Genomic DNA, 18358 nt, shown 5'->3' on the forward strand with positions numbered 1-18358 from the left:
ACATATATCATATAAACTGTATCAGATATCGTGTCAATGCTAATTGTAAATTGTGATTTTGTTGTTCTGTTCTATTCATGCGACATCTATTGCATGTCTGTCCACCCTGCGAGAGGGATCCCTCCTCTGTGGCTCATCCTGAGGTTTCTTCCATCTTTCCCCTGTTAAAAGTCGTTTTTTTTTTTCTCTATATAGCAGGTTTTTCCTCACTTGAAGGGGTCTAAGGATAGAGGGTTCAATGTCGCTCACTGTACAGATTGTGAAGCCCACTGAGGCAATGTGATTTGGATTTTGGCTGATATAGACAAAATTGATTTGGTATGTTTTGGCTTCATGAGGCCATGTTACATATTTAAATGTATAAAATCGCATAGAAATGAATTCCTTTTTTAATGTTTAGGGTTTGTTGGTCAAAAAAGTTGCAATTTTATGCAATTTTTTACAGAATCAGTATTCCTTTATTGTCTGACAGACGGGGAAATTTCGCAAAAGGACAGTAGTGTTTTAAAAAACAGTAACAATAGTGAAAAATAAACAAAATAATTAAAAGGTAAGAAATAGAATATAAGTGGACAGAATAGTTTTGGTTTTTGGAGAAAGAAACATGCAACAAACATCTAATAATTTTTAGACATTTTAGTACAGAAATCTTTCATAATATATCTTTATAACAGTACAAGACCATAACTGAGGACAAACAACTGGAACTCAGCATCAACAGTTTTTACTGGACATCAATCTACGAAATAACACGTTACCTGTCAGGCCTAGGCTGGAAGGAGGACTCAGAAGCAGGGCGAGAACAGTTAAACCAAGATTTTATTCTGAACACCTGAGTTTCTCCTGAGAGATGAGTGACAAACCAATGGCTATGAAACTCTACATAAAGCAGTAACATGAAAAGGGGAAAGGGGAAGGCGGACAAGGCGAGGAGAACACAAAAAAACAAAACAGAAGGCGCTCCAAATGGAGGGAAAAATAGAAAAGGCGAAAACTGATCTACTCTGATGAGGACTAACTATGAAATTTAAGCAACAAAGAACGCTCCAAAAGGGAGGATACAGGGGCTACAAAAGATTACTCTCCACTGATATATCTAATAACAAAGAACAGAAAGCGCTCCAGAGGAGCGAATCAAACAACAACCAAAATACAAAATAACAGAAAATGCTCCAAGGGAGGAAAATCAACAGCAAAGAAAACCTAGCTTCACTCTGAGCTGGAAAAAGTTACAAAATAAGGAATCACTCTTCTGAGGAAAAAACGAGAATCGAGAAAAAGGAATCGAGAATGCAAACACACTCTTGGTCTTGGAAACAATGGCTGTGACAAGGGCTTGAGGTACACGCAGGATGACATACTCTGGCAACGAGACAGGGGAAGACACAGACTATATACACATCAGGGGAGGGAGCACAGATGAGAACAATCAGGGATTAGGGGAGACATCAGACCGGTGACACAGAAGGAAGGGCAAGTGACCTGAAACAAGAGGGGAGTTATTTTTCAAAATAAAACATGAAATTCACAAGACAGAAAACCCAAGACAGGATGACCCTCACCGCGGTGTGACAGTTACCTATATTGATTTAACTTATCTGCTTTATCTTGTAACATTAGTCTTAAACCCATGTGATGCTGTGTTATTTGCTGTATCATTACCTCCAGCACTAGCTCACCTGATACTTGAAACCCTAGTTTTTGAAATATTTATGGTCATCATTTTTTTTTCTGCAAAAGCCCTGTAATGTATTTATAATAAGTAATTACCCAAGTTTAGTTATTTTGATTGTAAGAGGTATAGTTCCCCATTCTTCTGCTGGACTCAGTTTATCTTTCTGTGTATATATAATAATCAATTGTTTTATCTCACTGAATCATCTTTCACTGTTTCTTGTCTATAGTGGAGCTGTATTAACTTACTGCTGATGCAAATTAACACCCCTGAAAGTCACCCTGAACTGGATTTGTTATATCTGAAACAGTTCTTCTGGAGATTTAGAGCAGACCCCTAATAGCATCAGAATTCTGCACTCACTGATTCACTCACGGATTCTGTTCAATCATCTTCCTGACACAGAGACAGTGACAAACTCGCCCCACCAGACGAACGCTCAAAGCCAAACCCAGGGTAAAGGGGTTCAGTGAATCTGGAGTAGACAGGGTAGATGTGTGCCAGTGTGTCAGAGTCGACTTTGTAGAAGGACAGAGAGCCAGCAGGCCAGTCTAGATACACTGCTACTTTTGTACTGTTTTCACTGTGAGGGCAACATATCTGTGTTTCTGTGTTATTGTGGCAAAGAGCGGGCCAGTTGTAGACCTGCAGACTCCAGGACTTGTCATTCCTCCCAAATTTGCAATCATAACCATGGCCTCTCCTGCTGATTCCCCTGTAAGTCACTGTGATGTCAACCAGTCCCTTAATCTCGATTTCCCAGTAACAGCGACCAGCCAAAGCGTTTCTACACATCAGCTGTTTGAAGCAATTAAACCTCTCTGGATGAAAGGGATAAGACTGTTCCTCTTTTTCTTCCACATATTCCACTCGTTTGTGGTCCTCAGACAGTTTAAGCCGTCTGTGTGCTGTGTTTGGGTCCAGTGTGAGTTCACAGTGATCTGATGGAAAGAATAAGACACGATAAAGCTACAGAACATGCTCGTTATAGTCTGATGTTTAGTGAACAATATACAGTGCACACATACACTTAAACTGTAATGTTGTATAGATACCTTGGTAATGTGACAATATGCTAATAGTCAATGGTAGTCATTAAAATACGTACACTTCTGCAGGCCACGTTGTAACCTCTGCTCTCCACCATGGTCCATGCTGAAAGAATGGAAAAATGATCAAAAACAAATCTGCTCAGGCCCTGAGGTGCAGACACAATGACCACTAAGAAACAGCGTTCCACAAACCCAACAACATTACAGAAACCACAACTACATTTCTTAAAGCACAACAGCAATACAGTGAACACACCATTTAAAAAACACAAAACCATATGGTTGGGTTTTTGGATTTGATGTTGTGTTTTGCAAAATGTTGTTCTATGGTTTTGTTGTTTTCTGGGATTTATTTGTTTCTACTAATTTCATTGTGTTTTTGCACTTGAGGGAAACAATAATATTGTCTGTGGCTGTATAAACAAGAGCATTACAGATCCTTCATCAGGCAAAAGCAGACCTTTCTATCAGTTATAATAAAGAAAATGTTCACCAAAGTCACGGTATATAAGTAATAATTTTACAATTTGCCTGTTTTCTCCCCAAAGGTATATCTGGTGGTTTCCAATGATTGTTCCCAAGTTGTTCCCAACTTAAAATCACTTAATAACTGTTACATGTAACATCTGAATTAAGGTTTTACATTTCTCGGCATGAGCTATCAGCCCTCAATGAGCCATACTTTAGAGTTTCCAGTCTCCACTGTGGATCCTCCAGTCCAGCAGAGAGGAGTGCCACCCCTGTGTCTCCTGGATGATTGTAGCTCAGGTCCAGCTCTCTCAGATGGGAGGGGTTGGAGCTCAGAGCTGAGGCCAGAGAACAACAGCCTTCCTCTGTGACCAGACAGCCTGACAGCCTAGTAACATTGATGCACAGTTAGTTATTTGTTGTTTACCATATTTTTGAATGGTCTTTCATGCTTTGAGGTTGTAGAAAGTCATCTTTGTAAATAGATGTTATATTGTATGAATGGTTTGCAAAAACCACAACAACAAAAAAATACATGGACAAGGAGAATCAAATGCTGTACAGTGATTCAGAAAGACTGACAATCAAAAGGGCAGAACGAGACAAAGATGCCTATGAGCAGCTGCTGAATGAGAATCTGGCAAATCACTAGTCACTGGTAAAAGAAAATGTCTTTTGCAGATTTAAACAGGAACAGATTGCTGTATCAGTGTCAAGTGTACAATACTACCAAATGACAAGCTAGAAAAACTAGAAATGTGTTGTTTGATACTGTCGTTAGGGTTGGAAACTTATTCTCAAAGCATTTTTGTTATAATTGTAGAAAATCTCTTAAATTCTGACAACAATCAATAAACCAAATTTCCTGACAAATAATAGAGAAAAAATTAGTAACTCTGGCAGTTGCAGGACTCTAATAAGCCCATCCACCGATTTGGTGCGCGTCAACATGTTGGTGATGGATAGTGCGCCCTCGATGGCGGGCAGGGATCAGGGGCTCGTCGGGAGGATGGCAGCCGCGGCTCCGCAGGTGAGATCTCTACATTGCCTCATCCACCAAAGCCTCATGTGTGAGTTAAAAGAGACCATGGACTGTCATGGCCATTATAAACTTTATCTGCTGTACCTCCAGTTTACAGCACCGCCTTTTCCGCAAGCTGTTGACTGACATGTCTGCTGAATATAAAGATTTGCTCATTCACAATGACATTAGGTGGCTTAGCAAAGGAAACGCTCTGAAACGTTTTTGTGAACTAAGAGAGGAGATTCTGGTGTTTCTCCGCTCTTCACAATTAAAAAAAGCTGGCAAGTTCCTGTCTCTGATGGAAAATGATGAGTTTAATGCCGCTGTTTGCTTTTTGAGTGACATTTTCCACCATTTGAACCAACTCAACATGGAGTTGCAGGGCAGAGATAAAACAGTCGCAGAACTTGTGGAGAACCTTCATGCTTTTCAAAGAAAGCTCTCACAGTTCTCTGCTGATCTTTGTCCTGGCAAGATGCTCCACTTCCCAACATTGAGAAAATCTGGCCTGCAAATTACAGAGATGATGTCAGGCTTTATTGACTCATTGAAAAATAACTTTGCCACTAGGTTTGAGGATTTCAGCATCTCCAGTGAAGTGATGAGATTTGTGAAGGACCCTTTCTGTGTGAATGTTGAGACAGACTTTCCATTAAAAGGAAAGGAGCTGGTATCATCACTGGATGAGGGGTCTTTACAACTGGAACTCATTGACATTCAGACGTCAGATGATTTGCGACAGTCATTGCAGCAGGCAGGTTTTTAAAAATTCTGGACCCATGAAGTCACCCGAGAGAAATTTCCACATTCAAGGGGTCTTGCCCTTTTTCTTCTGACAATGTTTGGCTCAACATACACTTGTGAGTCGTCATTCTCTCACATGAATGCCATTAAAACTCACAATCGCATATCCCTTACTGACCAGCATCGCAACACTGCTTGCACATTGCTCTGACAACATATACACCTGACTTCACTGCTCTTGCCAAGTCAAAAAAATGCCATTTCTCTCATTAGATGGCAAATGCAGGCAAACTACATGCTAGGTAACAGGCATGTTAGTCAAGCAAGAAATGTGAATTGATTTTTGAACAGTATGATCTAATTAACATGTTATTTACCTCATATTATGCACTTAATGGTTTTCTTGATGTGGTATTATTGTTGAATGCAGTTTGAAATGTTTTGGCTTGATAAAGTGCCATGCACTGATATGTTGTTATAAGTCTATTCAGAGGCATACTATGCAGTTTTTTTTGTTTTGTTGGTGCACTTGGAATTAAAGTTATTTGTTAGATAAATGAATGAAATTCAACTGATATGGCTCACCTAAACTGAGTGATGCAGTTTGAAATACATTGCCTTGATAAAATACCATCAATACCATGTTGTTTTAATTCTATTCTGTACCATACTATGCACTTTGGTTTATTTTTTTTGGTGGAGATATATTTGATGTTGCCTGTCACTCAAATGAGTGCAATCTTAAATATACGTGATATGGCTGACCTAGATTGATTGTTAAGGTGTCTGGTGTATGTTCAAAATGGACAAAAGTGAGTACAGTAGTAGTCCATATGTGGATTTATAGGGAGTCTATTTATTTTTTTTTTAAAAGGAAAACAAGTGTGAGATGTATTCAGTTACGGATTAGCTGCATTTCTGTTTTTAGCCCGTGGAGAAGGGGGACAGTTTGATGTTTCTGAGAATTATTTCCCTCTTTACTTGTAACACTGACATGTATCTCCTCATTGTCAATTGATCTAGGGTCACTTAGGACTGGTAAGCAATTTGTCATAAAGTTGCTTGTATCCTCTTGTGAAGAACCAATACACACCATCAGTGATCATTCCTAACGTCTGTGACATATTCTACAGAAAAAGACATTAAAACTGTAGTATAACATTGGTGTGATGTTGACATGACTGTCTACATGTCGTTTTCAGATCTATTTTTGCAGAGAACTGCTTGTGTCGCGGTAAGAATAGGCCAGACTGAATCTCTAGGTTATACGCCACTGCAGCCTCGCTTGACACGTGCATGAAACACACCAGTCACGCAAACAATGTGGCTGCTCAAACCTGTTAACGTGCATGCTGAAATTAATAGAAAGATGTTGTGATCCTGCTTCAGGACTGCTCAATCCACTGAGACGGCCCTCCTCACCGTGACTGAGTCAATCAGTGCTGCCAGAGCCTCATCTCACTCATCATTCTCCTCGACTTATCTCCTGCGTTTCAGTCAAACAAATCCTCCTCTCCACCTTGGCTGAACTCAGCAATACTGACACTGCTCTAACATGGTTCACATACCTGAAAAATTGCACCTTTCAGGTCATATAGAATGGCTCCTTTTCCAAACCCAGCTTTCTAAATTCTGGTGTCCCTCAAGGATCAGTATTAGAACCACTTCTGTTTTCACTATACACTAGATCAGTGGTTCCCAACCTTTTTTCCTTGAAGCCCCCCTTGCCTGTGTCGAAGACAAGCCAGCCCCCCCCAACCCCAACCCGCATACACTGAAAGAATAAAGTGATTAATTACAAACTTTTACTTGCAAAAATAAAGAACAGTTGTAGGTTTTTGCTCGTATTCTCCTTGGTTTACAATGTATATAGATACATTTCTTCCTTTTTTGTGTCATCAGATGTATCACACACAAACACACACACACAGTTTACCTACCTACCTGCCTACCTCATGGGGGTGTTGGTGATAAATAGCTTAATGAATTTAAATGTGGACCAAAAATACGTTCAATTTGGATTATACAGACTTTTGATTATCCAGTTGGGTGTGTTATTGGGATTTTATATATTTAATGTGCACAAATATAATTTTGGTAACCTCACAACCTCAGAGCAGACAAAGTTGTGCGCCCCCCCTGCGATCTCTGGCGCCCCCCTAGGGGGGGCTTGGACCCCAGGTTGGGAACCACTGCACTAGATCATTAGGCTTCGCAATCACATCACATGGATTCTCTTACCACTGTTGTGCAGATGACACCCAACTGTCCCTCTATTTTCCCCCATCCTCCTCCAACACCCTCGTTGCAACACGCATCTCAGAATATCTGGCATCCCAGGGAAAGACTGCCCACGCATGGACCTATCAGTCACTATCGAGGATGTCATGGTATCGCCTTCGTCAACTGCGAGGAACATGGGCGTAATCCCGGACGATGGACTGTTGCGTGCCCCCAACATCACTTCTGTGGCCCTATCCAGTAGATCTGCCCACGGTATCTGGTCTTTCCTCACAAAGGACGCTACACAACTCCTGATCCAAGCACTGGTCATCTCCCACCTGGACTACTGCAATTCGCTCTCAGCTGGATGCTGCAGTGTATCCGGAATGATACAGTGTGCCTTGTTTTCAATCTACCCAAATTCTCCCATGTGACCCCCCTCCTCCTTGAGCTCTGCCACATTGTGCTCATGCAGCCAGGGTGTCCAGCAACTGAATGCCTTGCTTTGAGGCTTTCAGCACAATGCTTCGTAGATAAGCACAATGTCTGTCATTGGGATTGTTTTGGCAACTGTTTCTGGGAACTTAAGTTGGTTCCTTGTCAACTTTCAGCTCCCAGTCTGCCATTGCTAGCAGGCCAGAGATGGTGGTCCTGGTAGCTGATGATGGCTATTCCCTCGCCAAAAGAAACAGTCTTCTTCAATAGGCCTTCAGGATTTGGTCATGGCACCAGCAGTAGCACCCCTAGCCCAGGGATTTTGAACTGCTGCTACTTGGTACTTTGACTTGGAAACTGAATTTTACTTGGGGCCTGACTTTGTAAGCTCAACACATTAGTCCATAATGCTGCTTGATCACATTTTGTCCAGACTCCACGCTGTAACATTCAACTATCCAGCTGGCTCTCTTTCCTTCTTAACATATGCTCACACCTCATACTGGTTTTAAACTTGCCAGATCGGCCTGACTTTGAGTCTTAAACTGAATTGATTTGAGCAAACTGAATTGGTTTTAGGATTAGATGTCCAACAAGATGATATGGCTGTGATGGTCAGGTTTTAAGTAACTCTGGGCCATGTAGTACATTTGGTGTCAGAATTATAGTTTTCTTCTATATTAATTAATTATTATTATTGAAGAAAAGAGGGAAAGCAGCAGTGTAACAGGTGATTCCAAACTTATGAACAGTGATGTGTGTGACAGATGCTTTGTGTGTCCATGGCAATCTAACCTGAGAGTTTCCAGTCTACACTGAGGACTCTCAAGTCCAGCAGAAAGAAGCTTCACTCCTGAGTCCAGCAGGTCATTGGTACTCAGGTCCAACTCTTTCAAACTGGAGGGCTGAGAGGTAAGAGCTGAGGCCAGAGATTCACAACTTCTCTCTGACAGCAGACAGTGACTCAACCTGGATAAGAATAAATGATGATGATATAAAAACAGGGTGGGTCATCATACACAATTATTCAAGATATTATTGTAAAACCTTTTTTAAAAAAGATACGACCATCTTTAAAGATACCGCACATGTCACTCTGCTGACCTGAGACATTCCAGGGTACAGTGTGGACTCTGCAGTCCTGCAGAAAGGAACTTCGCTCCTGAATCCTCTAGACTGTTGTTGGTCAAGTCCAGCACTCGCAAGCTGGAGGTCTGGAGGGTGAGAACCGAGGCCAGAGCTTCACAGCTTTTTCCTGACAGGTCACACGCACTTATCCTGAAGAGGAAGGAGTTATAAACAAAAATCCTGAAAATTAAAGTTGTGATATTTAAAAGATTGATAAACCAACAAATACTATTTAAGACAGAAGAATATTGATGCGGCCCCCATTCAAGAGTCAGAATAGATGTTAACAGTTTTTAAAATTAATATCATAAGACTGCCACTTCCTATAGTGAAAGCACTAAAACACGGACTCCATTGTTTTACTTTATGGAAAATGCTCCTTCACAAAAGATAAAACCAGTAAAAACCAAACAAGCAGGATATCCTATATATGTACCACGATAAGAGGCAATGAAAATTGCTTTTGTTTCTGTATATGCACCCTCAGGGTTTGATGAAAATTTCTTTCCTCATCTCACCAGTGAATTGTTTTCACTTAGCCATACTTAATCATGGGGGATTCTTACATGTGGTCCGGTAATGTGAAATGGTGCATGACTTTTGGGATGAATCAACCTCAATTATATCTGATATGATTGGCCATCAAATCCCTATTGACCCAATTGTTTTGTTTCTTAATGATGATTCTAAATTAAACTTCTGTGCTAAACAGAGGAAAATTGGAGGGGGAAGGACTTTTCATACCTTCAGATAGCTACTCTGTATCAGTCAGTGCGTTTACATGCACAGCTTAGTTGGATTACAGCCATAGTTCGACTATGCTACTCAACCAGACGATTGCAATTATCCAAGTATACATGCCGGTGAGAAAATTGGATCATTGGGCCGAAGCATGTCATACCCTGGTACGATAGGTGGCGCTGTACCCATTTCAACTAGTGGTAACAGAGCCACCTCAAGCTGACCTCTTTACGTCACCAGCTGCCTCGGCATTCAAGATTATTATACCTGTATTGAATGAATGGTGTCAAAAAAAAATGTATCACAAAAAACTAAAAGTAAACCAGCAAAACAACTGTTTGGTATTGCTTCTTGAGAAATGATGGCACACTCTACACACTACATGACTAAACACTGTTCTTTCTTTTAGTAGCTGTGACAGCTGCACATGCATCTTGGTGCATTTGAGTATCTTTCCATCCTCCTTACATCCCTTTTTTAACATGGCAGCCAAATGAGAAGCTTTTGAGAAACCTGCTGACCTGAGAGTTTCCAGTTTACTGTGTGGACTCTCCAGTCCAGCACTGAACACCTGCACTCCTGAATCCTGCAGTTTGTTCATACTAAGGTCCAGCTGTTTCAGACAAGACGACTGGGAGTTAAGGAAAAAGGCCACAGCATCGCAGCTCTTCCATGTCAGTCCACAGCCAATCAATCTAAAAAGTAGGAAGTGTTAGAGACAAATATCACATTTTAAAATGACGTGGCATGGTGGCTTCAAACACATTTAAGTGTTTAATCATGGGGTTGGCTGACCTGAGGGTTTCCAGTCTACAGTGTGGACTCTCCAATCCCGCAGAGAGCAGCTCCACACCTGAATCCCTCAGACAGTTGTTAGTAAGGTCCAGCCTTCTAAGACTGGAAGACTGGCAACTGAGGACTGTAGACAGAGCTTCCAAACTCTCGGGTCTCAGTTCACAGCTACTTAGCCTGAAGAAGAATAAAAGATGAAGATGGGCAATTTTATTTTTATTTACATATAGGGCGCTGACTTTCACTGCCTTCATACTTCTGGGCATACTTGATAGCTTTCTGCTCCAAACCTTGCAAAGCAGCTGGATTTGCAGATCATAGGAATACGTAATCTCGCAAATACATCCTGTAGGGCAGGCTTTCGTCGAACAAACAGTAATTCAGATCAAAAGGTAACCAATGAGGAACTACTAGCAGCTACAGGCATGGTTGAGATGTGATGACCAGTTTAATGTAGAAGCTGCTATAGCATCAGTTATATCAGAACAATAGAGGAAAGAACATAACACTTGGCTTTTTTAACAGAAAAGATGTCATGTCATCTGGGTGACTTTGATACTAGCTTGGCTGGCAATGCTGATGGTAGCCCTGTCCTACTGTCGATCTGATTGGCTAAAGGTAGCTTGTGACAGTTGGTGACAGACAGATGGTTCGTCCAATCACCTGCAGAGTATTTTTTGACCGGGATTTTTCCAAACAGGTTCTGGTGTCCCCTACCCAGTCCCTCTGTGTAACAAACCACCTGGCACGTCAAGTTACCCAAGATCCAAGTGATTTCACCTTGATCATACTCACATGACTATATTTATTTTTAGACAGGAGTACACTGTCAATGAGCTAAATCAAATGAAACAGAAAAGACACAAGGATGGGGGAAGTGGCAGAAATGCAAAAGAACGTGTCTCCAAAGACACCTTTGCTGAGGAAACACTCCATAACCAACTAAAGGGGAAACCTTTGTGGTACCTGTTGATCTAAATGTAATCTAAATGTTGTATGTAAGATTATTTCAATCTGGAAAAAAAATAAGAAGCCAGGGGATCACTGAATTATTAGGATAGAAAACCGAAACATTTTGGTTCTAGATGACACATCAGGTGATTTTTAAATAGTATGGATGTAAGGATACCAAAAACTCACTGTACGAAATCATCACAATATTAATTAAAAAAGAAAAGAAAAAGATGACCTGAACAATGTTCTTTAATAATAAATATCATGTGTACAACATTTATTTAGTTTTTACTTTTGACTTAAGGTCCTTCTGCTTTCCTTCTACAGCATAATAAAAGTAGTGGGCTCTGACTTCCGCATGTGTGAAAATAAGCCATTGGAATTTACAATTGCAAAACAAAACAGCAACTAGTAGGAATCCCTTCCTCCCTCTGGATGTTCCAGGGCACACAGGTGGTGTAACACAGGAGGATAGCAAAGAACAGGCACATCCACATATCCCACCGATATCCCTCGCTTTTGTTGTCCAGCAGTGGACCAGGGCCACAAAAAGTGTCAGTGTAACAGACACGTTATTTTTTCCCATCTGTATATTGAGTGGTTGTCTTGTTTATGGGTAGACATGTTTTTCTCGCTGTTACCGTGGAGTAGAGCATAGACACTGCTGAGACGTGCCATGGTGCAGCCGGTTGAAACACGAGTAATGACTAGAACGGCCACAATCAGCTCTGGCGACTGCATCATGTCCGTAATGTGCCCATAGAGAAGGTAATCAACTAAACAGAACAATTCAATGACATGGCCAGAATATTGAATGCATTCAAACTAATTTTGCTTGTTAGATCCATTAACTTTTAAGCAAAATAGCCACATGACAGGTTGGTAGATATTGTCACAGTCTCGCAGCATTTACAGCATTTTTTTGTCGTGATTTTCAGTAAATCATTGCAGCCCGATTAAATAGTGACTTGTCCTTTGAGGATGCTGAACACCTGTTACATAAATCACGGCAGATAATATTTCAGATAATACACCCTTAGAGTCACACCATTATCATTGCTAAAAAGTCTATAAAGTGTAACAATATATTTTAAATACCTACAAAACCTTAACAAACAGAAGTAAAATGTTATTTCGTCAATAAAGCAAGCAGACCTGAGAGTCTCCAGTTTACATTGTGGATCCGTCAACCCCCTTGTGAGCTCCTTGAAACTTTGATTCACCGCAGGGTTGTAACTCAGGTCCAGTTCTCTCAGATTAGAAGACTTGGAGCCAAGAACTGAGGCCAGAGCTTCACAGCTTCTCCAAGACAGATTACAGCCACTCAGCCTAAAGATGTCATAACCAATGAAAGAGTGAGCAAGAACCTAAAAATAGAACATAATACTACAGTATTTAATATGTGCTAAATTGCAAACCCACATAGCTAGACAGGAAGCCTGAACCACTGGCTGCAATCTCAGAAAACCTTTCTCTGAAGCAGAGAATTTCTTCAGGTCTAACACCTCAAACTCATTCTCTGATGACAGTAAGATGAAGACCAGAGCTGACCACTGAGCAGGAGATAGTTTGTTTGAGGAAAAACATCCTGAACTGAGGTACTGTTGGATCTCCTCAACTAGAGACTGATCCTTCAACTCATTCAGACAGTGAAAGAGGTTGATGCATCGCTCTGGACAGGGATTCTCCCTGATCTTCTGTTTGATATACTGGACTGTGTCTTGATTGCTCTGTAGGCTACTTCCTGATTGTTTCAGTAGGTCTTGGAGTAGTTCTTGATTGTTTTGTAGTGAGAGACCACTGAGAAAGCGGAGGAACAAGTCCAAGTGTCCATTTGAACTCTGCATAGCCTTGGTGACTGCTGACTGGTAGAGTTGGCTTACTTCTGATTGCTCTGTGGTGAGCACAGACTGTTTGGAGGTTGATTGTTCTTCAGACAAGAGGTTGATACCTGAGTTAATGAAAGACACTATGACATGAATAGTAGCCAGGAACTCCTGAAAGCTCAAATGGACAAAGGAGAATTGCCTGTCCTGGTGCAGCCCTCGATCCTCTTTAAAGATCTCTGAGATTACTTCTGAGTACTTGGAAGCGGCCCCAATGTCAATGCCACACTCCACTAGATTTTCTTCATAGAAGATCAGGTTTCCTTTCTGTAGCTGCTCAAAAGCCAGTTTCCCCAGGGACAGAATCATTGTTCTGGTCTCTGTGCTCCAGATTGGATCTGTCTCAGATCTTCCATGATGTTTGACATTTGCCAGTTTGGACTGAACTAGCAGGAAGTGTATGTACATCTCAGTCAGAGTCTTGGGAAGCTCTCCTCTGTCATCTGTTTTCAACATATCTTCCAGAACTGTGGCAGTGATCCAACAGAAGACAGGGATGTTGCACATGATGTGCAGGCTTCGTGATGTCTTGATATGGGAAATGATTCTGCTGGCCAGTTCTTTATTCCTGAATCTCTTCCTGATGTACTCTTCCTGCTTTGGATGAGAGAATCCTCTCACCTCTGTCACCATGTCAATGGACTCTCGAGGGATTCGACCGGCTGCCTCAGGAGTTGTGGTTATCCAGACTTGGGCAGACGGGAACAGTTTCCCCATGATGAGGTTTGTCAGCAGCACATCCACTGAAGCTGAGTCTGTGACATCAGTCAGGATCTCGTTGTTGTGGAAGTCCAAAGCAAGTTGACACTCATCCAGACCATCAAGGATAAACAAAGACGGGAATTTGTCGAAACTGCATGTTCCTGCTCCTTTGGTGTCAGCAAAGAAGTGATGAATTAGATCCAGCCAGCAGTATTTCTTCCCCTTCAGCAAATTCAACTCTCGGAAAGTGAATGGAAATATGAACAGTGTATTGCTGTTAACTTTGTCTTCAGCCCAATCCAGGGCAAACTTCTGTGTTGTGACTGTTTTCCCAATACCAGACACTCCTTTCATCATTAATGATCTAAGTGATCCATCTTGACCAGGTAAGAGTTCAAGTAAGTTTCCTATAGTGACGGTGCGTTCCAAATTTTCATCTGTGATATGGAGCTCAGTGTAGATCTCATTCATCAACATCTGCTTCCCAGATTTTGTAGACTGAACAAACAAATGCTGAAACTTTTTCCTCAGGTCAAACTTGAGTTTGCGCTGACAATCAGTGAGAGCCTCTGAAAGAATAAACAACAGATATACAAATGGAGTTATGCAATATTTCCAGATAAATGGACACAATCAACACTGACGTATATTCACATTTGTATTCCCAACAGCTAGCCAAAGAAACAATGTATGAAGTTTGGTGAGGCCTTGTGCCCCGTAGGAATTACCTGGGTGTGTCACCTTGCTTAAAGGGATATTCCAGTGTAAATTTAATCCATGGTCTAACACACCGTGAAACTGTGTTAGACTCCCTCTCGAGAGATAAAGTTTGCAGACTGCTAGCTAACATAGTTTTAGCATCCTCAGAAACGACCGCACGACAACATTACATTGAAGTAAATGGGCCCAAATATAAAACCACATTAATGCTCAGAACACCACCAAACTTCAGCAACATTAGAAATAGGGTTCCAGCACATATTTCGAGGCATCAAACATTTGATATAGTTGCCGTAAAATAAAAATGAAACTCACCACCCGAGAAGCCTTCCTTGCTGTGGGGAAGCCCTGTGAGTTGATTACCGAGAGCAGTAGAGTCCCGCAGTAATGATCATCATTGAGCTGCGGAACTCTACTGCACTCGGTAATTGTTTATCTATTCCAAGAAATCCGGCAATGATATCAAATGTTTGATGCCTCGAAATATGTGCTGGGACCCTATTTGTAATGTTGCTGAAGCTGTTTTCTGCTCACATGAACACACCAGTGGCTCTTACTCTTGGCATACGTTTATAATGTAAGACTATTATTATTATTTTTCAATTAAGACAATGAGGAAAAGACATTATTGAACTACATTATTACATTTTCTCAAATGTCCCCAGATGGGCTCCATACTCTTCTTACCTTACTGGATTTGTTTAATTTAATCGTACCTACCTTTGGATGATGAGTTTATATTTGATAAACGCTGCACCAAGTCATTCTTTTTGATTTCCTTCAAAACTTTGATGGTGACCTCCACTGCATTTTTGTCATAGGTGTCAGTGATTTCATCCACTGTGTCCAGCCTGTCTGCATTCACTAAATGGCTCTTTGGAATCGCTGGGAAGCCTTCTAAGATGTCAGCCTGCTGCAGGAACCATTTGAACTCTTTAAACTCTCCATCTGCCAAATCCTTTAAGGTTGCCAGCAGCTCTGCAGGTGTTGCCATGGTTTCCTTTCGCTGCAATACCAATTAACCTTGGTACCAGATGACGAGAAGGGTGCAATCATTAAGATCAGTATATACTCAGTTGTATGATATATACTATTAAAGCTATACTACTAGTATGGGCACATGAACCAACGCTGGTATTAATGTGTAGAAACTAAACTTGTTACCACTGATTGATGATGTGTGTATTCACGAAACAGTTAGTCCAGCTATTTTAATAGTTAGTCTATAAAGAGACTTTACAAAAGAATGGCGAAAATAACATAATCATAGTATTTAGTTATTTTTAAATAACATAGCCCACTTTTTGCTAAATCAAGGTTACACTTAAAATCGTTAGAATTGAATACTGACCACCTGTAGGCTTGAATGGTGACTCTGAAGAGTTTGTAGCCTGCTTCCATATAGTTGTAGTCACCTTGAAATTAAAGCTGTTTGAGAGGGTCACACATAAAAATCTAAACAGCCAATGTAAAATAACTTCATAAAAGTATGAAAATAAAAAACAAGTATTCAATACCACACATATCAAACAAATAAATGATAGTTTTGTCAGTATAAAGATGAAAGTGTATCTGTTTGTTTAACTGTAACCACCATATCTACACTATACAAGAAATAATGAATTTGTTAAAGGAAATAAAAACTAATAAAATATCAAATGGCCGCAAAGTACACGGGCCAGGTTGGACAAACTTAACCACTGTTAACTCCCTTACAATATTAATCATTAATGCACTGTTACAGAAAGGGAACCAGTATCAAGATACGTTTATCAACTTAGAGGACTTTCACTTAACTCACAAACAAAACATTCCTCATGCATGACCATGAACAAAATGTTTGACTATTAACTAACAGCCAGACCCTTGACCCCAGTTAGAATACCACTGACTCAAACCACCAGTAGTAACACCAAACAAATGTTCTGAGCTTTAAGGATTCCGCTTGGCACAATAAATGGTAGGAAAGCAGTGTGCAAGAATGAAGAAAGCATTTCTCCTGTGAATCCTACAGCATGAAAAATGGATTATAAATTGAAAACATTGCCCAGCTTAAACTTTTTTGAATAATTCGGATGGAAATATTAGAATCATGTAACAAATCTTCGAAGCCAAACCATTCTGAAAAGTTAATACTGCTTAATACAGGTTATTCTATCATCGGTGTATGGCTCCAGAAACATGACTGGAAGTAAGTTATTCCAGGATCTTACTGTGCATCTTAGGGCAGCAAGACAGTGCAATCATTTTTAGAACCATATTTAGAAAGCTACATGCTGATCATGGAGGCAAATAAAAAAAAAATCAAATTTTTCACTTGATTGAACATTTGACCAAAGAGTAAAGTGGTGAATTGGGGTTTACAGGTGTAGTATGACTTCCCAATTCTCCAGTTGACTTTCATTTGTGTACAGATTAAACAAGTAAGATATAACATGTTTATTGGTGAGGTCAGGTAGGCAGCTTTTGTTACTTTCAGAGCGAGGGTAGCTGTTTCCCCGTTTCCACTCTTGAGTGTTTGGTTGAGCTATGTGGTATTATTTCATTTTATTTATATAGCGCTTTTTCAATGACCCAAAGTCGCTCATTCACACACAGTCATACTGGTGGTGGTAAACTACGATAGAAGCCACAGCTGCCCTGGGGCAGGCTGACGGAAGTGTGGCTGCCATTCAGCGCCTACGGCCCCTCCGACCACCACCTCAAACATACAGCAGTCATACACATTCACACAAGGCAAGGTGGGTGAAGTGTCTTGCCCAAGGACACAACAACCATGATGCAGTTGGCCGAGCGGGGATCAAACTGCCGCCCCTCCGAACATAGACTGACCCGCTCTACCACCTGAGCCATCAATCTTCTCATACCACTCTCAGCAATTTTTCTTGTGTCATTTCCCAAAATGACACAAGAAAAAGTTACAGTGTTCAAATGCACAAAATCCCATTCCGAATGCTGCCTAATCCTTGCCTTTCTGTTACCTTGTTCTGAATTTTAATGACTGGAATCAAAATTGGATGTGAATGATGACCAAACCCGTCTATAGTATCTTCTAAAGAAAGCTATGATTCTGCATGGGATCTGACATCCAAGCCTATCGTAAACACTCCTTGCAGGTTAGTCCGCAAAGGCAATAAGTAAAAAAACAATACCTACCTTTCCAGACGGAGGTCTGAGCATGAAATGCCTTCTTGAGGTCGAGGGCTTGGATCTGTGTTGTGTTATACCTCCTGACAGGAGGAGGTATATTTGCCAGGGCAAATTATAGAGAAAAGAGAAGGAACCTGGAAGTTCCTCATGTATTGTTTGTTCCTCTAGCAAGACTGCCTTAAGTTCCTCATACAGAATGGGTCTTATATTAATCACGATCTACATGCTTCCGTAATGTCAAAACCGCTTTCGCCACAACAGTTTCACTGTTATGCTGGTCACGATCGGCTTTATGTCCCACTCAAAACCTCCAACCCCAGTTGTCTAGCTTCCGTCAAGGCATACTTAACTTATAAACACTGTTGGATGTCCCACAACTTTCTACAGCTGAACCCAGACAACTCAGTGTATCCTCCGGAGCCCTTTGACTCGAGATCCCACTTATTACTTTGAGTTTACTGACAGTGTCACTATTGTTTTGGTAATCCAAATCCACTCCACTACCCTCTGTGCACTGTACACATTGTACATCCCCTTTTAGTAAGGCGCACACTACTTGTACAATCTAAGTGGAACATATGTGATACAGTGCTCTCTGGCCTTAGGTTATCTGTGTGCCAGATAGTTGTGGTAAAAAAAAAAATGTTATCACCCTAATCCCAAC

The 18358-nt window shown here is 40.9% G+C and overlaps 1 protein-coding gene across 1 annotated transcript; it reads right to left on the reverse strand.

The window, feature by feature from the left end:
* Positions 1-430: 430 nt before the first annotated feature.
* LOC115574879 (NACHT, LRR and PYD domains-containing protein 12-like) lies at positions 431-17793 on the reverse strand. Its single transcript, XM_030406503.1, has 12 exons — positions 17701-17793; positions 15896-15972; positions 15265-15567; positions 12659-14393; positions 12392-12565; positions 10286-10459; positions 10012-10185; positions 8726-8899; positions 8417-8590; positions 3410-3583; positions 2784-2830; positions 431-2616 (listed from the first exon to the last, which is right to left on the reverse strand). The coding sequence occupies exons 3-12, from the start codon at positions 15536-15538 to the stop codon at positions 2060-2062; spliced, it is 3657 nt and encodes a 1218-aa protein (XP_030262363.1). The 5' UTR covers positions 15539-15567; positions 15896-15972; positions 17701-17793; the 3' UTR covers positions 431-2059.
* Positions 17794-18358: the final 565 nt, after the last annotated feature.

This window comes from Sparus aurata, chromosome 23 (assembly GCF_900880675.1).
Source record: "Sparus aurata chromosome 23, fSpaAur1.1, whole genome shotgun sequence".
NCBI lineage: Eukaryota > Metazoa > Chordata > Actinopteri > Spariformes > Sparidae > Sparus > Sparus aurata.

Excerpts from the sequence above, each read along its gene's own strand:
- LOC115574879 (XM_030406503.1), bottom strand. The coding sequence starts at position 15,538 with ATGGCAACACCTGCAGAGCTGCTGGCAACCTTAAAGGATTTGGCAGAT. Across the intron at positions 10,460-12,391 it reads TGTAAACTGGAGACTCTCAG|GCTAAGTAGCTGTGAACTGA; the intron begins GTCTGCTTGCTT and ends ATTCTTCTTCAG. Across the intron at positions 8,591-8,725 it reads TGTACCCTGGAATGTCTCAG|GTTGAGTCACTGTCTGCTGT; the intron begins GTCAGCAGAGTG and ends ATTCTTATCCAG.